The sequence below is a fragment of the Chinchilla lanigera genome, unplaced genomic scaffold (assembly GCF_000276665.1).
Source record: "Chinchilla lanigera isolate Chin_1 unplaced genomic scaffold, ChiLan1.0 scaffold00035, whole genome shotgun sequence".
Classification (NCBI taxonomy): Eukaryota; Metazoa; Chordata; class Mammalia; order Rodentia; family Chinchillidae; genus Chinchilla; species Chinchilla lanigera.
The window spans coordinates 1,705,769-1,725,315 of record NW_004955436.1 but is presented as its reverse complement, the minus strand read 5'-3'; the positions used below and the strand labels follow the sequence as shown (position 1 = coordinate 1,725,315).

Below are 19,547 nucleotides of genomic sequence, written 5' to 3'. Positions count from 1 at the left end.
CCACGGTCAGACAGCTGTGTATGCGAGAGTCCCTGCCACGGCGTGGTACTCAGTGGCAGCCATCAGTCGGCCTAGCAGGGGTGCTGCTCAGGAAGCTTCAACCAGGTGAAGCACCCGTTCTCACCAGAAAAGTTTTCTTCCCTAGGAGCTGTTTTGAGTATGTTCCACAGGGAGTGCCGCGTGGCAGCCCTGGCCTCCTGACTGCAGCCCGAGATCCACCTTCGCCTGCTCCTGTGTGTGAGAGGAAGTGCTGTGAAGAGATGTCAGTTACTGGCGTTTCTTACCGCAGGGCTGGCACCGCCCAAATGGTCCACACCGATGCCTTCTCCCCCATTTAGACAGGACCACAGATTTGATTTCGAGGCCCGTTTTACTGAAGACAGGCTGTGCTCAGTCCCGTGCAGCTTGTAAAGCCGGCCAGACCCTGAGCTTAAGGCTCAGCTCTGTCAGCGCCTAAGGCAGGTGAACGCTGTGAGCAGGTGTCAGTGATGCCTCTGCAACATGCTTCGGCTCACTCGCTAACACCCGCCGGTTACAGGGCGCTCCTTGCGCTGCGTGCTTCGCGTTGATGACGTGCACACGAGGAACAGTTTATTCTGTGGTGGTGAAGTAGGCTTAATAAACCTTCAGACTTACAAGGTTCACCGAGGACCACAAGCCTGACAGAGGCGACAGGACGTGATACCAGTGTCTCACTGTTCCTTCCCTTTGTGACACAGCTAGTTGGGAAAATAAATGTAATAAAATCCCGGCGAGACTGTCCAAAGGTCAGTCTGTTCTGAACTCAGCATAAGTGCTCCTGTGAACGGCACAGCGTTTCTCAGGACTGTGGTGCTCATTCCCACTGAGCCAGGCCAGTCCGGGTCCAGGCGGCGCTGCGCTCGCTCTGTGGTGCCTTGGAGGCAGGTGTCCCGTGTCCAGGCTCACAGATGAGGCCGCGGACAGTAACTGCCGCTTCTTCCTGCCTGTCCTTTGTTGCTGTTTTTATGTCTACGTCCCGCTTTTAGCTCGGCCTTGTTTGTACCGGGACTGGTGCCCTGTTGCAGGTACCCTACTTTTAGCCTTCCTCTATTTCTTTAGGTTAAGTTCTGAGTGCGACAATCAAGGTGTCTTTCTTTCACCAGTATCATTTTTGCCTCGTTACTCCAAATCATCCCTTCACCGCACTAAATTTTAATTTTCAAGCCACCTAAAAGCCTCCTAGCCCACACGTATTTCTTAAAATTTCTCTTCAGAATATGGTTGCCGTGGAGAGCTGCCTTGGTGTCCTGTATGTGAACATGGTCACATCTGCCCAATAGTACCCTGGGCTTTTACCTGTTAAACCCTTTTCCCACTTGTTTCATTCCCTTCTTGCCTGCTTAGCTTGTCTGAACCTGAGCTAAAATCTTCCATAGTAGTCTTTCTCCAACATCAAACTTACTATCTCAAAATAAGTCTCTGCGTTTCCTGCTGTTTCCTGTTTTTCACCATAACTCGAGTTCACCCATCTGATGGTGAATGCAGAGGAGATAATGCAGCAGGCTGGAGACTGCTGCCCTGAGGAGGGCAGGTCGGCCCTGGGCTGGACCTGAGGGCGAGGATTGCAGGGGGCCTTCTTCCTGAGGAGGTGGCTTGCTGTGCCTGAGCTCCTGTGCAAACGGTCCAGGGTGCATCCTGGAGGTCATTTTGGGAGTCCGCCAGGAAGCGGGGGCCCTTGTGCCCGGGGCACCGCATCTCACGTGCTTTCCTGGAAGGGAGCGTCTCACCCAGTGGGCACCAGTGCTGTAGGAATGAGTATGTCCTGTGTGCAGGGGTTTTGGACTGATGCCTGATCTGTAGCCTTTAGCTTGTGCTCCATCCCTGCTGACTGCTTTGCGTGCTTTCTGAGTGTGGCTGTGTGCTGGGCCGTCCTGACTGCTCCTTGTGCATCCCCAGAGCTGGCTTTTCATGGGACCCGCCCGGCACGGACCCCACTTACCGCTCCACTCAGCTTGTGTAGAAACACGGAGCTGCCCGGGACACTGCGTGCTGCTTCCTCCACCTGCTGCTGTGCTCCCGCTGCTGTACTCCCTCTCTCCCTAGTGCAGACCTTGTGAGCAGACGTAGCAGCTCCTTTCCCTGAGGGCTTCCCTGCGGAGCTCGACCTTACACTGCCTGCTCATGTGTTCCCTGCCATTGAGCAGGGTCTCATCGTAGTGAACACCCTTCAGTTACTTGACGTCAGGGACCGACAGGGTATCTTACTGTCTTTGCATCCCAGCTGTTAGAATTTTTTTTTTATTGTCTTTTTGAGACAGGGTCTTACCATGCCATTTAGACTGGCCTTGAGCTCATTTTGTAGCCCAGGCTGGTCTCAAACTTGCAGCAATCTTCCTCCTGCCTCAGCCTCCCAAGTGCTGGGATTACAGGCCTGCACCACCATGCCCAGCTCATCTCAACTGTTAGGCAGGACACTTGGCAAACAGTAAATGAGATTCAGGAAACATTGATTTTACTGGTAACACAATTCAGTTGCCTTAATTTTTATTTGTGAATTTTCTGCTACGTTTCGGTATTAGACAACTGAATTCCAGAAGTGTTACTGGATTTCATTTTCTATGTAAATATAGAAGAATTAGAATGTTTTCTTTATCTCACCAAATTATTTACATCTCTCTTTTCTGTAGCGTGGTACCTTGATTTATAAACTTAATTTGTTTTATGATTTGGGGAGGACTGCTACATTTGTGTTTGTGTGGAGAAGATGGCTGTGGTCGTGTTTGTCGCTCTATGTGGGGTTTGTGAACAGAAGCAAAATTTTGCGGAACTCTTTGTTTGCAAATCGAATTCTTTGCAAACAGAAGCATTCATGAACCGAGGTATTATTGTGTAGTATTTTGACTGTAGCATGATCTAGACCAGTCACGTCTTCTCACCATTTAAAGCAGTTATGTAATAGTTACATCATACAAGTGATTCATCATGTTAGTGTCCAAGCCACTAGGATGGAGTAGAGTCACTCTTAAGTTGTGTTATTGAGTGTAAGGAAGGCTCTTTTTCCAGTCTCTGAATTATATAATATCTGCAATCCTGTTAATTTTTTAAAATTCTTTTTTTTTGAGGAATTGGAGGAACAGTATAAAAAGGAGAAACTGGCCCTGGAAGAGGATAAGAATCAGCTTCAGCGGGAGCTGGAAGACCTGAAGGAAGAGCTGGAAGCCAAGCTGAGCACGGCCGCTCAAGAGGCAAGAGCTCTCGGGCCTCTTACCTGCGTGAGGCTTGTGGTCCAGGAGCTTCTCCTGTGGCACTGCGGGGGCTGGTGAGCCTCAGTGCAGAGCAGAAGGCACAGGGGCACTTGGGTTGATGCGACGTTTTTCATAACAGTTTGTTTATATCCCAGAAGGTAAAATTTACCACCAAAAACATTAAACCAAGATGTTCTTGTGGGAAAAGCAAAGCAGAAAATATCACCTTACTGGAAAGAAACAGAGAAGCTATCTTGGCTCTTTGTAAAACATTAGTGTTGTCTTTTGTATACTTGGTCTCTCTCTTTTTGGTTTTTGGGTTTTTTTAGACAGGTTCTCATGAGATAGTGTAGGCTGGCCTTGAACTTGCTTATGTAGCCCAAGCTGGTCTTGTCTCCCTAGTACTGGGATTATAGGCATGTGCCACCACGCCCAGCTTGTCTCCTTTTTAAAAAGAGGAACAGTAAGTTCTAGATAGTGCCATCTAAAATAAATTTTAGCTGGGCGTGGTGGCGCACACCTGTAATCCTAGTACTTGGGAGGCTGAAGCAGGAGGATTGTTGTGAGTTCGAGGCCAGCGTGGGCTACAACATGAGTTCAAGGCCAGCCTAAACTGATAGCGAGACCCTGTCTCAAAAAGACAAAAAATAAATAAATAAATTTTAAATTATAATGAAAATATTTAGCTTGGAAAAGAAAAGTTTAAGAATATTGTAACTCAAAACTTTGTGACTGAAGTACATACAGGGGCTTTTTATTTTTTATTTTTTTTGTCTTTTTGTCTGAGACAGGGTCTTGCTATGTGGTTCAGGCTGGCCTTGAGCTCACTTTGTAGTCCAGGCTGGTCTCGAACTTCCAACGATCCTCCTGCCTCAGCCTCCCCAGTGCTGGGATTACAGGCGTACACCACCACGCCTGGCTGCGGGCTTTTTAATTTTAAAACCGTGTTGCCCATGTGCTTGTGTGCCTTTCCCGCCTGCCCTGGTCGAGGCTGTGTGCCAGGTAAGCTCCATGCTTCTCCTCTCTGAGTCCCCTTTGCTTCAGGCTTGTCCTTCCGGTGGCTGCCTGGGCGTCTTCCTTAAACTCAGTTCTTGGCTTGAAACTTCCTGTCTTGTCAGCTTTCCTGCCTGCACGTCCTGGTCCTCAGCACTGCTTTTGCCCAAGGAAGCCACACCAAGAAGTGCCGCTGCCGCTGGGCGAGCCGAGCCTTTGCGCTCAGTGTTCCGAGATGCTTTCAGAGATGCTCGCAGAGCGGCGAGTGCCCTTCCCGGGAGGGGTGAGGAGTAAGCCGTCCCTGATCCTGGCCCAGCCTGTCCGGCTGTCCAGGGCGAGCCCGGGCTTCAGACATGCATGCCGCGCACAGAACCGCGGTCCTGTGTGACCGCCTCCGGAGTCTCTCTAGATGCTTGACCTAAGCGCCCCTGCAGCCTGCACGGCGCGTTGCACTGGGGAGAGTGCTGGGAACGAGGTGCGGGTGCCTTCTGGCCAACTCTTCAGTTGTCTCAGAGCCCTGCTGTGGAGAGTGGCTCCCCGTGAAGCCGCCGGAGTATCCCTTCAGTTTGGGACACCTCTCCTCTAGTCTGTGCTGACTCGACCTCCAGAGGTCGGAAGCATTCTCCTCTCCCTTCCCCTCTTCAGGGGAAGTAAACTAACACCAGCCAGTGAATCGGATGCTTCTCTGGAGCTCTGTTTTGTACGCACTCTCTACAGGTCAGGGGAATTCTTTTAACTTCCTCGCTTTAAAAAATTATGAGGAGATGTTCAGCCTTTTGCATCTATTAAGATACTTTTTCCCTTTGATTTGTTAATGTGGTACCTTGTATTAATCAACTTTCTGATACTGAATCAATCTTGAACTTCTAGAACAGGTCCTAGTTACGTGTGTGACCTTTTTCATATAATGTTAGATTCAGTTTGCTGATACCTTCTCGTCATTCTTGAGCCTGAGTTTGAGTGAGCTTGCCTTGTGTTTTTCCTTCATTCTGTCTCTTCTGGCTTTGCAGGTGAAGGTTATATTAGCCTCATACAGGTAAGAGGACACACACTTTCTTCTGCTTTCCAGGAGACTTGTGTGAGGTTAAAATTATTTTTTCTCTCACAGCCATTCTGGTTAGAAATGGGGGTTCGTAAGCCAGGCATGGTGGCACAAGCCTGTAACCCCAGCTCTCGGGAGCCTGAGTGAGGCAGGAGAATTGCAGAGGTTCCTGCTCAACCCTGCTCACTAGGATGGGGTTCTTCCTGGGAAATGGATAAATTTCCAGGGTGTAAATATTTTTGTTCATTTTAAAATTATTTATTTATTTATTTATTTTTAATTTTTTTTTTTTAAATTTTTGGTACTGGGGATGGAACTCATGACCTTGTACTTGCCAAGCAGGCACTTATGCCACTGAGCTATATCCCCAGCCCCATTTTTTAAAAAGTATTTTGTTTGCATCTAGTTCTTCCCTATAAATGAAGTTACATGGCCAGAGGGTACGAATGGATTTTGTAGCCTTACTGCTTATTACTAGATTTGTCTCCAGAAAAATTGGAAGTAGGTTCCAGTGATATCAGTAGTGTTTGCATACTTCTGTACGAAGCAGCTCTTGACTTTGTGTCACTTTCAAGATGGGAGAACACTGTTAGCAAGGTATCAGGAAACTCATAGTCCTTGGTGGCTGTTAGGACTTGATGCCAAATGCCTTTGTACAGTCTGGAGGAAGGAGTGATTCTCTGTCCATAGGGTTCATAAAAGCTCTGAAGAACACGGTATGATATGTCATGAAGTGATGCTGTGTGACACAGGAGAATTCAGAAATAGGATGTGGGAGCTGGTCCTTGAAAGATAGGTATCAATTTACCTGCTGTAGACATGACGGAAGTAATACGGGCTTGAGGACTAGCATAAGTGCAGTCATACTAGTAAACAAGTTCCACGTCGGATGAGCAGTAGAAAGCTCTGGATCGCTGTGTGGGGGTTTCTGTTCCTCAGTACACGCGCCAGTTTCGGGCTGGCTGATTGTTCAGGCTGTGTCCTAGTATCCTTACCTCCCCCTGCGCAGTACCAGTGGTATACGCCCCCTGCTCATCTCCAGATACTTCCGGATGTCCTTGAGGGGCACTTGCGGCTTGACAGGACGTGTAGTTGGAGGATGTGGAAGCCAAATGGTGAGGGGCTCTTGTGCTGTAACAGCTTTGGACTTGATCTTGATGACACCATCACATGCTCTGCTTAGAAAGGGACTGTGTTGCGCTAGGAGGATTATTAGAGTAGACAGACGACGTAAGATGCTAGCACATTAGTCCAGGCAAGAAACTGTTTGCATTCTGACTTGGAAGTGATACTGGGAATGAAGATTGTTAAAAAGAATATAATGTATAGGACTTTATGTAGGGAATGAGAGAAAATAACTGTGGTATCCAGCTCAGGCACTTGGACAGATAAGGATAGCACTACTGAACGGGAGGAATCACAGGAGAAAAATACATGGCAATGGCAAGACCTCGAGTTGTTTGGATATGTGGGTTCCTCAGCATCCAGGCTGCGATGGTGTGAGCTGAGCGGAGGGTAGCCGGTGCTTGGCTGTGCAGGCAGGAGTCCTCTGCTGACCTTCCAGTTCCAGTAGAGAAGCCGAAGTGAGGCTTAGTGGGCTTCATCTCAGTAGTGATGGCGCTGCCCTCTGGAGGCAATGTGTGAATGAAAGAGGCGAGGACGGAAGTTAGATCTGCTTTCCAGCCTCCGTGTCCAAAAACTGTGCAGAGAATTGAAACGCAATGTGAAATCATGTGTATGGATACAAATAAAATAAAATACAAATGGAATGCCTTGGGACAAAGAAAGCCTTTTGAAAATGACACCAAAATGTTGATTAAAAATCACAGAGCATCTGTAAACTTGTTACAGCTTGTATAGATCAAAACATACCATAAGCAGAATTAAACCAGGGAAACAGTTGGGAGGGATGGGGTGCTTGATGAATTTGCTGACTAACAGAGCATTCATATCTTTGAGGCTGTAAGCATGTTTTCAGAACAGTAAGAAAGAGACAAGCATCCCAGTTTGTTCGCACAGGCTAGAGAAGGACATGAGAAAGCAATGTCAACCTCGCTCTCACTTAAGAACTAGAAATCACTGAGCTGCCTGCCATTCCGTTACCAGAAAATTAACAAGGATCGAAACTGAGTGAGTCCCCACAGTTGACGAAGGTAAAGGAGGAGGTAGTCAGAAGTTGCTGCTGGGGGCACAGCATTCCTGAAAAGGAAAGAGGCAGCATACAGGAGTCTGAGCCGGCAAGTCCTTCGACTCAGCAACTGTGTGTATTTAACACAAGCAAACGATAAGGGTCACTGAGAACATTTCAGCACGCTTTAGAGTGTGGACATTCAGAGCAGTTTAAACTTCCACAGAGCCGAGTCTGCCTGGAAGAAAAGGCATCTCACATGCACAGAAGCGTCACTCTTCTCTGTGAGTGTCGGGTGTACCATGCCCAGGTCGGGGCCTGCAGCGGGGCTCAGGGCTGCCCTGCTGCAGCACAGGTCAGCAGAGGGATGGTGTTGGGGCCCGCATGGACGAAGGAGACGGTGAGGAGATTTTCATTCTTCCTTGCCAGTACGTTTCCGAGCTTTTCTTGGTAAGTGACGCATTACTTTATTCACCAAGTATTGCGTGGCTGTTAGGTACTCCGTGTCTGTGCTAGGCACAGCTGTCCCGAAGAGAGCCAGGAGCGGGTGTTTATGCGTCTGCAGGAGTTGTGAAGGGGGCAGGTGTGGCCAGGAAGGCTTAGAGAACGGCCTGGGCCCGTGGAGCCCCGGGGTTGCACGAGTGCCTGTAGATGGGCGGAGCTGTGTATCCAGGCCTGCTGTGCTCTGTGCTTTTACCGTTTATCCTTTATACTTTGCTGTCCTTCAGGTCTCACAGTACTTTACATGCCCAGTAAGTAGGTAAAGACAGAGTCTGAATCTGGGAGGGGATTTCTGGGCTGAATTCTTAGCCATAGTGCCCTGCTCCCTCCCAGGGAGGGAAGGCTGCCGAGCTGAGCAGGGTCTCGGAGCCCTACGGGGGTTGAATGATAGGCAGGCTGGCGTGGGGTGGGAAGCCCTCTGTGCACAGCTGGGGCCGCTTGCCCGAGGGAGGGGCTCGCCTCCTGTTCCTGTGAAAGCGCCCAGGACGAGCTTGGGTGTTGCAAGGACAGACCAAGAAGGACAGACTCGGGCAGGGAGGAGTGGGCCTCCTGGGGACGGGATTCTGCTCACCGTGTTCCTGCAGGGGCCGTTAACAGTAATCTGAGTATTGTGTCCTACTGCACATGACAGGGTTCCATCTCAGACTAGCTGACACCTGTGACTGAAGTGTCCAAGCATAGTGTCAGGATCAGCATGACTGTGTTCAGCACTGACTTGGTGACCTGGAACTACGTTTCTCACTTCCGCTTCAGTTGGGTTTTCTCTCTTTGTGTTCATACATTTCTTTAGGTGCATGTGCAGCTGGAAAAAGATCTTTTCTAGTTGTGGTACTGCAGATTGAACCTGTGGCCTTTGCACTAAGCTACATCTCCACCCCATTTTATTTTTTATTTTGAGATAGGTCTCACTCAGTCACTCAGTTTCCCATGCTAGCCCAAACTTGTGATCCTCCTGCCTCAGGCTCCCAGATTGCCGGGATTATCAGGTGTGCACCAGCTCGCAGGAGCTCCTTTCCAGTCCTGAGAGCACTGTGAGGAGAGAAGTGTAATCCGCATATCTGCTCCTAAGCCATTCTGCTGGACAACAGACTGAAACGTTTTACACTTCTATCGACCCCTTCATCCTGCTGAGACCACAGGGCCCTACAAGGAAGAGGGTGGACTCCCCAAATGCTGAAAGGAAGTTTTGATATTGGGAGACAATAGAAGTTTTCCACAATACTGTTTTTATTATATTTCAGAAAACAAACTTTAATGTCATGTTTGTCACTTACTTTTTATTTTCTATTGTGCAAAAATTGAGTTTGCCCATTTAAATACTCATCTGTCTCTGAGTAGATTCTTAGTTTCTTTAATATACCCTCTCCTTAATTCTTTATGTGGAATGCTGTTTTTTACATGTTTTATATATACGTACAACTCATACTCACCTGAAAATTTTCTGGAAGAATATTTTTTTTCTAGTTGATTAATTGCGGTTGTTCTTTTCTTATTGATTAGTACCTGATATCTTTTCTAGTTAAACAATTTTTCCTGCATATCCAGACTGTATAGGCCAGTAACTGCCATCTTATAGTGACAGAGCCCGGACTGGAAAGAAGATCCTGTGCTTCTCCAGCTCTGCTGAAGCTGCTGTCCACACAAGCATTCGTTCCCTGCTGTGGTGCACATTTGTGGCGACACAGAGCGGTACAAATAGTAGGGAAGACATGAGTAAGGGTAGAGAGAAAGGGGGACCTTGGAATAGTGACGGATGCAATTGTAGTTGTTTTTTTTCCCGGTACCAGGAATCGAACTCATGACCTCGCACTTGCCAGGTGGGTGCTGTGCTGCTGAGCTAAATCCCCAGCCTCGCAATTTTAAAATACCAGAAGTGAGTGCTGTGTGTGAATATGCCAGTAATTTTTAAAGTAGGAAAACAGGTGTCTTTCTATAAAATTTTCAAGTTTTAAAATGACTCAAAGTAGTTGAATAGCTCAGCCAAACCAATTACAACCCCACAAGGCCCAGAGGATTTAATGGGAGACTTTTACAAAACTGTCAAGAAACAGGTAATTATTTTGCTATGAAAACAAAAGCATAGAAAAAAATGGGAAGCTGTTCAAATCATTTTATGAACTTCGAGACATTAAAAGGATACACAGACAATCCCCATAATTTCTCAGCACACATACATGTACATACATGTATGAAAAATTTTCGTGGTTTTCTTTGTGGTATCTGTGTTTACAAGGAGAAATACCAGGTATTATTTTAAGTTGTTGATTTTAATTTTGTAGAACTTTCACAAGCTTGGTGTTTTTTAAAAATGAAATATGTAATAGTATTTTCCTAGATAATTTAAGGTGTTTCACCTATAGATTTCTGTTCTTACAAATAGAAGGTAAGGGTATGGCTAAGCGGTACTGTGGACTGTTCTTTTGCTCCTAGTGTCTAGAGCCCATTAAGTTCTTTAAAGACATCATGAGGTGGATTTTATTTGGAAACAGAAATCATAGCTTTTCCTACACGGTGCATTTAACAGCTTGTCCATATGCATCAGTGTATTTTTGTCACCTTTGTAAATAGCAGAACTGGACTCAAGTGAAATGCAAATTATACAGTTTTAAAGAATGGTTTAAAATACTGTTATCTGAAGTTTTGTCAATCTTTATCCTGCTTCGATTCATTTTTACAGAGATCTTTCATATAGAACCAGGAATTCTCATTAAACCAAGAGCTTGAGGGATATAGCCCTTTCTGTCCGTGTTGTCCTAAAGAAGGGAAACCATACACTTGGAGGTCCCTTTAGAAAACAACAGATGAGGAGGGTTATCAGGACTATTTGGTTGTGTCTTCCAAAATCCTCAAGGAAGAATCCATTCGGTAAAATTAGAACCAGCAGAACAAGCTGGAAGAGGCAGTGGCGGGCCGCCTCCCGGGCCTGGCCCAGGCGGGCTGCTGAGTGCTCTGTTCCCTTGCAGGTTGGCCGCCTCCAGGACCTGGTGCGGAAGAGGGAGCAGGGCCTGGGCTCAGCCGAGGGCCTCATCTCCGGTCTCCAGGACTCCCAGGAGAGGCTGCAGAGCGAGCTCAGCGCCGCCCAAGGCAGGCTCAGGGAGACCAGGGAGGCGCTGTTGAGTGTGGAGGTGATTGCTGCTTGTACTGTACGCTGACCCCAGGAAAGAAAGCACCATTGGCCACTTTGCTGCAAGCTTCCTAAACACCGTGTGTGTACGGTAGTGTGTTCATTCACATGCCACTCTAACAAGGTGTACGCACACAGCAGGACTGTGTTCTAGTTCCGGAGCTGGAAGCCTAAAAGGCAGCGCAGGCAGGGCTGTCCTCCCTCCTCGCACCCCTGCAGGACCCTCCCCTCCCTTCTCCTGCCGCTCGTAGCCTTCCTCCACGCTTGGCCCATAGTTTCAGCCTCTGCTTGTCTTCACGGTGTCCCCAGGTAAGGAGACCCGGGCTCGGCCTGCTCCAGCATGACCTCAGTTTACCTAAGTGCATCTGCACTGCCCTGTGTCCAAGCAGGGTTGCATTCTGTAGTGTGGGATGGGCGCGAGGACGTGAAGTCTCAGAGGAGACACAGTCAACCTGGAGTAATTGGTGTGTGCAGATGCATTCCCTCACCGCTGAGGAGGAAGCGGGAACCTTCCTTCCCAGGGCACGTGTGCTCCTGTGATGGACAGACTGCAGGCAGGCCCTGCCTTCCTTCCGTTCCCATGAAGCACAGTGCAGATGTAGATGCAAGCCCGCGGGCCTCATGGCTGCGCAGGCTCTGCTCCCTCTCTAGTGTGCAGCTGTGAGCAGGCCTTGGCTCCTCATCTGTGCAGGGAGCAGGGTCAGGTAGCAGGCAGTGCTCTTTGTACCACTGTCCTGACAGAGGACATGAACAGTACAGTGATTAGCAAAGTAGAAACACTCGGTAAGTGTTGCCTTTGTTAACACTGTGTATCTCAGAACTGGTGACATTTCAAAAGCATATAAACGGGTACTTTAATGGACATACCTTGTTTACTGTGGGTGTGTAATTCTAGCCACATTTTATCTAAGGTAACATTTGTATGTACGTTGTATTATAATTACTACATTTTATTTTTGAAATCTGTGACGAAATAAACCTGACTTCATTTTCATTCATCCTTTCCCTTACCTTTCCCTGGTGGCTGTGTGGTTTGACAGTGTTACTAGATGGTGGAGACCAGGTTGGGACTTGGAGCTGTTGTTACATAGCTTGGGATATTCAGTGTGTGTGACGCCAGGCAGCGCTGGTAACCTCCACGGTACCGTTCTGTGGTGTAAGGGTGACTAACCTATATTAAGAGAAGTCTTCCCTGTTGTCATAAATTAAAGGTAATATTTCAAGAAAGTAGAAGTATATCTAAAAAGGAACAGTTGATTTCTTTCAGTGCTGGGGTCACACCTTGGACTTCACCCTCCCGAGCCCCGTGCTCAGTCTCCGTTGAAAGCGCCCAGGTAGGGTTAGGGTTAGGGTGCCTGAGTCAGGCTGCTTCATGCCGGCGCCCTTCCTCCCCCTCCTGGTCCTGGCACTGCAAGCCATACTGGGGATTCAGTTCCAGTTCCCTAAGGTCTTTTCTCATATTTACATTGTTCTTTTATGAAATAATGGAAAATAATAAAAAGGATAAGCAAATCCCTAGCATTTTATTTTCTGCTAGACAGTCTGACTTCAGAAAACAGAGGCGCTGCTGCATGGTTTCCCACAGCTTTGTGTGAGGTCCCGAAGAGCACATGGGTTTTTTATCACCCCACCCGCCAGGACCATGTAATAAGGTCCCTTTCACGGAGCAGAAGGCATCGGTTCTAAGTGATTCTGCTGTATTTACAGCTAACTGGTGGAAAAAGTAGTCCTTAGAGGCACAGTACTTCCAAGAACAATGTGGTGATTCAGTGGACTCGCGCTCCGTGACCAGGTCAGCAGCGCTGCATGGCATTCGAACCTTCCTCCGGGTGTCCCCTGCGAAGGTGCTCAGCACACGGCGTAGCGAGGGCCTGATCCGAGGTGCTGTGGACGGGAGGGAGGCTCGTCAGCCACCCCTGTGTGCCCGCTGCCCTCGGAGCCGTGGCCTTGCTGGCAGAGCCGCGGATGCCACTGTCCCTCAGACAGGTCACGCCCAGCCCCAGGTCTGGGAGCCACCTGATGTGCACTCACTGTGGGCCTCTCCACGGCCCTGAGCATGGGCCGCGCCCAGTGCCCTCTCCACACCACTTCCTGCGTGGCGCAGCTGTGGCCTGAGGCATGACCTTTGAACAGGTCACTACTTCTGAGTATGCACAAAGCTGAATGACGTATTTACGTGACCTGCATACGTGTGAAAGTATTCAATAATCATTCTATTGTTAAGTACCCACGATAAGATAGGTTTAGTTTAGGTAATTAACACTGTCTTGGTTTGTATTAGTGTAAGCCTTAATAAAATGTACAAGTAGTGATCAAAGTATGCAGTAAACAAGTTTGCTACAGTAAAGATGACCTACCGTCAGTCCCCTCAACACCTCTCACTGTGAGCACCGTTGCCCCTTCCTTCTTGCCATTTTCTGAAGCAGTTGTGGAAGTCCTTCTTCTCATCTGTCTGGGGTGTGATCAACCACTTGGTGAATACTGCTTCTGAGTGCCATCAGACAGAAAGGCACGCTCATAAAACATCGCAGTCTGTTCTCACCTGCCCTACTCACCCTGACCGTGCAACTCCTGGCCCTTCCCCAGAGTCTAAATGATCATGTGAATGAATGTTTTGACTCGATTCAGGACATTGAGGCAGCCAAGACAACACAACAGCAGACCCTCTGCTGAGACCTGCACAGGGAGTGGGGTCCTGAGAAGGGGCAGCAGGAGATTAAGAAGAAACAAAGCACATAAAAGGGAAGCTGAGACCAGGTGGGACCTGACCTCTCTAATGGAGAGGCAGCTTCAACCTAACACTGTCTTTATCTATACACAGTAAAAGGGTGGGGAGGGGAGGAAGCACACAACAGGACCGAAAGTAGAAGTCTCTGTTTTGCTGAGAACACTGAAAGCGGAACACGGAGCTGTCTCTGCTGTAGTTAACAGGGAGGAACACCAAGACCAGACACCTGCTGGGCTGGCTTTGCTCTGGTGCCAACAACTTGGCTCGCCTCTGGTGTTCCATGTTCTCGGGGCTGGCCTGCACTAGCCCGAGGAGTCTGCCAGCCTCCAGCTCAGCCACAGCTCAGCCACTCCCCACAGCACTCGTGCAAGAACTCCAGAGCTGCTTTGTAAAGTAGCAAGAATGATGAATTAAGTGTTCCGAGCAAGGGGTGCTATTTTGAGGAGGGCTAATGGTAACATGTCTTTTACTGTTTATTTATTTTTAAAATTTAAATGTTCACTATTTTTTGATCGTAGCTCATAGCTTAGACAAGGGTGTTTAAAATACACATGGATTCTGTGCATTTATCATCTGCAGATCTTGAGCAGTTATCATCGCTAGCACATCAGTTACTGTGGTGTGAGAGTCTGTAACGCAAGCATGCCGTTGCCTGAAATAAGCGGCAGTATCTTTGCTTTCCAACCCGAGTCCTCATGGAAAGGTGTTCGTTCCTTAGGCTGAGCTGGAACGAGAGCGGCACCAGCACGAAGAGACACTTGCTGCCATGAAGGAAGAGGAGAAGCTCAGAGTGGACAGAATGGCCCACGACTTAGAGATAAAGTGGACTGAGAATCTGAGGTACAGCTTTTGCCTGCGAGGTGGCCTTGCTGATACGGGTGTGCAGAAGTTTTCTGCTGTATGGCCCACGGTAACAGTGTTTTCAGTAAATTTTCCCCATGATTTGATGCAGAGATCTTAGATTTTTTTTTTCTGTTTCAATTGAGATTTACGTTTTTCTGATTTGATTGTGTTGAATACAAAATAGGCACAGAACTAACCTGAAGTTGAAAGACTTACTCTCCTACCTTTTTTTTTTTTTAAACCATTGTTGAATTGATAAGAGTGAATTTGGGTAAATGACTAGTTTACTTATTAGCTCCTAACTGTCAAATAATCTGCTCATATTCTGAGTCACAGACTTTGGAGGAAGATTAATAAAGCATTTGGAGACCCTGTGTGTGACTCTCACCCATTACCTAAGGGCTCATTCTCTTCACAAGTAAGTGCCTGTGTTTCCCTATAGACAGGAGTGCTGTAAACTCCGAGAAGAGTTACGGCTTCAGCATGAAGAGGATAAGAAGTCAGCGATGTCTCAGCTGCTGCAGCTGAAAGAGCGAGAGAAAAACGCTGCCAGGGACTCATGGCAGAGGAAAGTGGAGGACCTCCTGGACCAGGTACTTCACGGTCTGAGCGGAGGGACGGCCTTCCTGAGGTGCTGTAACGCACTGCGCTAGTGCACTGTATTTCGTTACTTTTCATAAGGCAGTCTTCAAATTTTTAAAGTTGGGTAAAATCAAGGAGTCATTCACAAACGTATGAAACATTGCACTAAATACTTGTATATATAGTCCTAAATACTGAAGTAAATGTATAATTTTTTATTAATATTTGAACTGAACACATTAGAGATCTTGAAAGGGAAATTTAGATACTTTTCAAAAATTCTTAATCTTTTTTCTGAAGTCCTTTGGTGTGATTTGGGCAACAGTAGGTAACATTTATTCAGTGTGTCCAGGTTGCCTCAAGCTGCGTTCCCAAAGTGAGCAATCTCCTTCCTCCTCACCAGTGGGCTGACGCTCGGCACCTCTTGGAGGGAGTTTCCTGTGAACAGAGCCTCTCTTCTTTCCAGAACATTTATAACCACAGTTCAAAGAGTGTGCACATAATCACTCCCTTACACAATCTTCAAGTTTATGAATTCTTAGCATCTTCCTGCTAAACCAGTAATTAAATAGAATTGACTCATGAGTCACCAGCTGATAAGCAAGTACAGGATTGGCTAGAAAGCTGGAAATCCCTATTAACATTCTCTTCATGGTCATGTTCAATGTAGTAAGATGGGTGCACACGGGCAGTGTCTTTGAAGATGCTTGGGGCCTGACAGTCTGTGCCTGCTGTTTCACTGTGACTTAAGTCACGCTGAAAGGGAGCGACTGGGTGTGTCTGTGAGCGTGACTGAACCGAGCCCGGACTGTTTTGTGCCTGTATTACATCCTGCTTAGAGCCAAAAAGAAATGAAGTTACTTGTCTTTCCTGTGAACTTAAACTCGGAGAGTTAAATCTGCTTCGCACGCACCCTCATGGCCTGCCCGCCTAAGGTGGAGCATAGGAAAGCATAGGATGTTCAGTTTCCATGACTCTGATGTTTCTGTGTTACGGAATTTTTCAAAAGCTGTTACTGTCACCCTGTGCTTCAACTTAGAGTCAGCTCCATCTACTTTAGTTTCCTGTTACTTCCTTGCGTCCTCCTTTTCTGCCCAGTGGTTACGCTTCTAGTCCAAAGCTGGCTGCCTTCCTGGGCCGGGCAGTGCATGCACATGAGTTCTTTGAAGCAAAAGAGCTACATTCTTGTTGCTCGATTCTGTCTAAAGAAAAGCGTCCATGTGGTATTTCCTATAATCGTATTTTCTATTTTTGTTCTTAAAGTGATATCACATATTCCCTTACTTCCCTCTTTGAAAGGCAGCTTTTATTTTGGATCCAGTGTGGTAATTTATGTATTCAGCCTCCTGCAGAGCAGTGGACTGAGAAGTTAGGGGACACAGGTCTCTCAGAGTGCAGCTGTGAGGTCTGTGTTTGGGGTTTGATGCTCTGTCTGTAGACGTGAGCTGTGAAGGCCCAGTGTTTATGGGCAGGTTATGGGACACAGCTCTGACACTTCACAAATTTGCTGTCTAGTGGGAAGATTTGTGTATAGGTGCTTCCGGTAAAAGTCACAATGCAGCCAGTGACTGGGTGGCCCAGGCAGCTGGCACTAAGGGGGCAGTGTGGGAAGGGTGGCATCCTCAGTTGTACTTACCTCTTCCCAGCTGCACACTCAGGGACATTATCCTGTGGCCACTGTGACCTATGTTTGTTATAATGTACCCCACAGATACCAGCAAATGCTACAAACCACAGTGTGCCCCCCCCACCCCCCATGGAATCCAGCACCTTGGCACTGAGCTACATCCCCAGCCCCTATATTTTTTATTTTGAGGCAGGATTTGCTAAGTTGCCCTGGCAGGGCTTGAACTTGCAGTTCTCCAGCCTTGGCCTCCTGAATACTAGGAGTCGAGATGTGCATCACCATGCGTGGCTAGGATGTTGCGAGCAGCACGCTGCTATCTGGGAGTTTGGAGAAAGTGATACAGCCGCCGTGATGGCGGGAGAGGTCCTGGGATGGCCCAGCTTTGCACAGGGTGAACACAGAGCAAGAGAAAGAGAAAATATTGTTCACAAACATGTCATTAAACCTGCATTCTCGTTTCCCAGGCACCGTGAGGAATGCAGTAATGAGAGAACACGCAAGTGGGGAGCAGTTTGGGGACAAGGTGTGTGAAAACCTGTGGTGCTCACTGAGCGCGATTCTGTTAGAGGTCTGTGGAGAAGGGAGTCGCTCACTGGACTGTAGGTTTGGAAAGCCCGTGCGGCCGCTGTTGGAATGGAGATGTCTTGTCACAAAGCATCCAGATTCCCCACTCTCAGACTCCTCCCCCTGGGTGCTGCCGTTGGCAGCGCCGCTCGAGCATGCACACAGCACAGCCCGTCCACAGCACCCCTACCAGGCGGCCTCGGGATCACCCGGGACCTGCCCGCTTCCCACGGTGGGTCCAGGGCCTGTGTTTCTCCCGCGCAGCAGCTCTCACCTCGCGCCGGGCTCTCTGCTGCTGCTCTTGCTCGCCTGCAGGAGATTTTCTAAGCGGCCGGAGTGACGCTTATGTGACTTACGCGCAGGCCTCAAGCCCTCCCGCGCCTCCGTCACACAGAATCCAGTCCCCACTCCTCCGGGACCCCTGGGCCCTCAGGAGCATCATCTTCTACTACCCTGTCCCTCCCTTTCCTCAGCCACCTGCAGGTCTTGCAGCACACACGCGAGCCGACGCTGCCTGCACACCCTGGCCCACGCAGCCCCTCCATGTGGAACACGCTTCCTGTACAGAGCGGCGTGGCTTTTATTATTTTGTTAAATGCTGTGCTCAGAGCGATCTTGACTGCCTTCTCTCACGTAGCCCCTCCATCAGCCTCTGGTCCTCGCTCTTGGTGCTTCTGCCCAGCCGTGTTAGCTCCACGGCGCCGTCGGAGCCTCTTCCGTGAGACTCGGTCTCCCCTGCTCCCTGTGAGCCCCAACCTGCAGCTGTGCCCGGCACAGGCGGCACTGACACTCGCTGAGCAGCGAACAGACAGCAAGGCCCGGGGCACAGAACCACTCGTGTGGCGCGTGAAGTGCAAGTGACTCTTCCGGTAGGGCTCAGATTGGGTTTATTTCATTGAGAACCAAGGAGGAACTCTGAGGAAACGTATCCCGTAATTTGGTGGAGGGCGTAGGTAAAAGTGCTGGAGGTCAGTGCAGCGTTAAAGTTGCTGTGGGATTTGAACCGGGCATGGAAAAGGGTGTTGAACCAGGAGGCCGGAACGAGCTGCTTGCTTGGGAGACGGCAGAGAGTGCTAAGTTTTGCTTTGATGTATTGAGTTTGTGTCACAGGGTATTTTAGAATTTCTTACATTCAGTAGAGTAAAAAATAAATGTTTTTGATCAAGAGACGCTGCCGAGAAGCCGCCTTCCTTGAGGCTTGTTTCAGGCTGCTTTCTAGACCCGTGCTGTCCAGTGCGTGCCAAGGCCACACGTGGCTTGCAGCACTTGCGGTGTGAGTGTGACACACGCACGGGGGTCAAACCGGGGGAAAGCATGTGGGTTTTCGTCGGTGGTTTCTTGCGCAATTGCATGTTAAAACGGTAATGTAGATACAGTGGGTTCAATATATAACTAAAGTTTTACCTTTTCTTTTTACTTTTTACTTTTTTCATGTGGCTCCTGAAAATTTAAAATGACACATATGACTTGCATTTGTGACACTAAGCGATATTTTTGTCAGACGGCGCCTGCCCAGCAGTCTCGATCCCAGGACGATGGGGTCAGTTGGGCTTTAATGCTCAGCACTCTGCTGTTCTTTCTCTTCCTTTGTTAGCAGGGCGGTCCTGTCTCTCTTTAGAAATTGTATTCCTGCACATAAAGAAAGTTACCTTTCCATTGGTGTTCGTGCACGGTCCTCAAGCCGTACTTCTTAAACAGATAGCAGTACCTCCTTTCTGCCGCCACCCACCAGTGCCTGTGGACTCAGGCTGTGCAGACGGCTGGCCAGCACCTTACCCGGGGCTGATACCCGCTCCCCAGCAGCACTGCCTTTTAATAGAACAGATGGAGGCAGGGCCTGTGGAGAGGGAATAGCTAGGAACCTGGAAAAGCCTCTTCTGTGGGGTAACTCAGAGACCTCGCCAGATGCCCGAGCCGCGACAGTAAACCAGGGAAACACAGCCTGCGTTCTGCGTCCTGCCTTAAAATGAGAAGGGCAGGCAGTTAGGTAGCACACACCCTGCAGCCCATCGTGAGCGGGAGCAGAGGGGCCTAGGGTCGGGGAGGCCCTCAGTGGGCAAAGGAGCAGGAAGACAGTCCCATGTGGAGGGAGAGCGGCCGGTGGCCTCCTGTGCCCCTCAGACGGGAGAAATGGACATGGCAGCGAATACCAGCAGCGCCCATGGTCCCTCCACTCCCAGCTTCAGTTCTTTTTTTTTTTTTTTTTTTT

The 19,547-nt window shown here is 48.6% G+C and overlaps 1 protein-coding gene across 4 annotated transcripts in view; it reads left to right on the top strand.

Annotated features, from left to right (window-relative positions):
* The window catches only part of Fam184a (family with sequence similarity 184, member A), a gene marked incomplete at its 5' end in the record, with an annotated part of 92,709 nt that overhangs the window by 36,593 nt on the left and 36,569 nt on the right, over window positions 1-19,547 (top strand). For 3 of the 4 annotated variants that reach the window (XM_005389128.2, XM_005389127.2, XM_013516641.1), the window contains 4 exon segments: window positions 3,084-3,206; window positions 10,834-10,995; window positions 14,441-14,562; window positions 15,008-15,158. In XM_005389128.2, coding sequence (XP_005389185.2) covers window positions 3,084-3,206; window positions 10,834-10,995; window positions 14,441-14,562; window positions 15,008-15,158 — 558 coding nt within the window. 4 annotated transcript variants of the gene reach the window in all.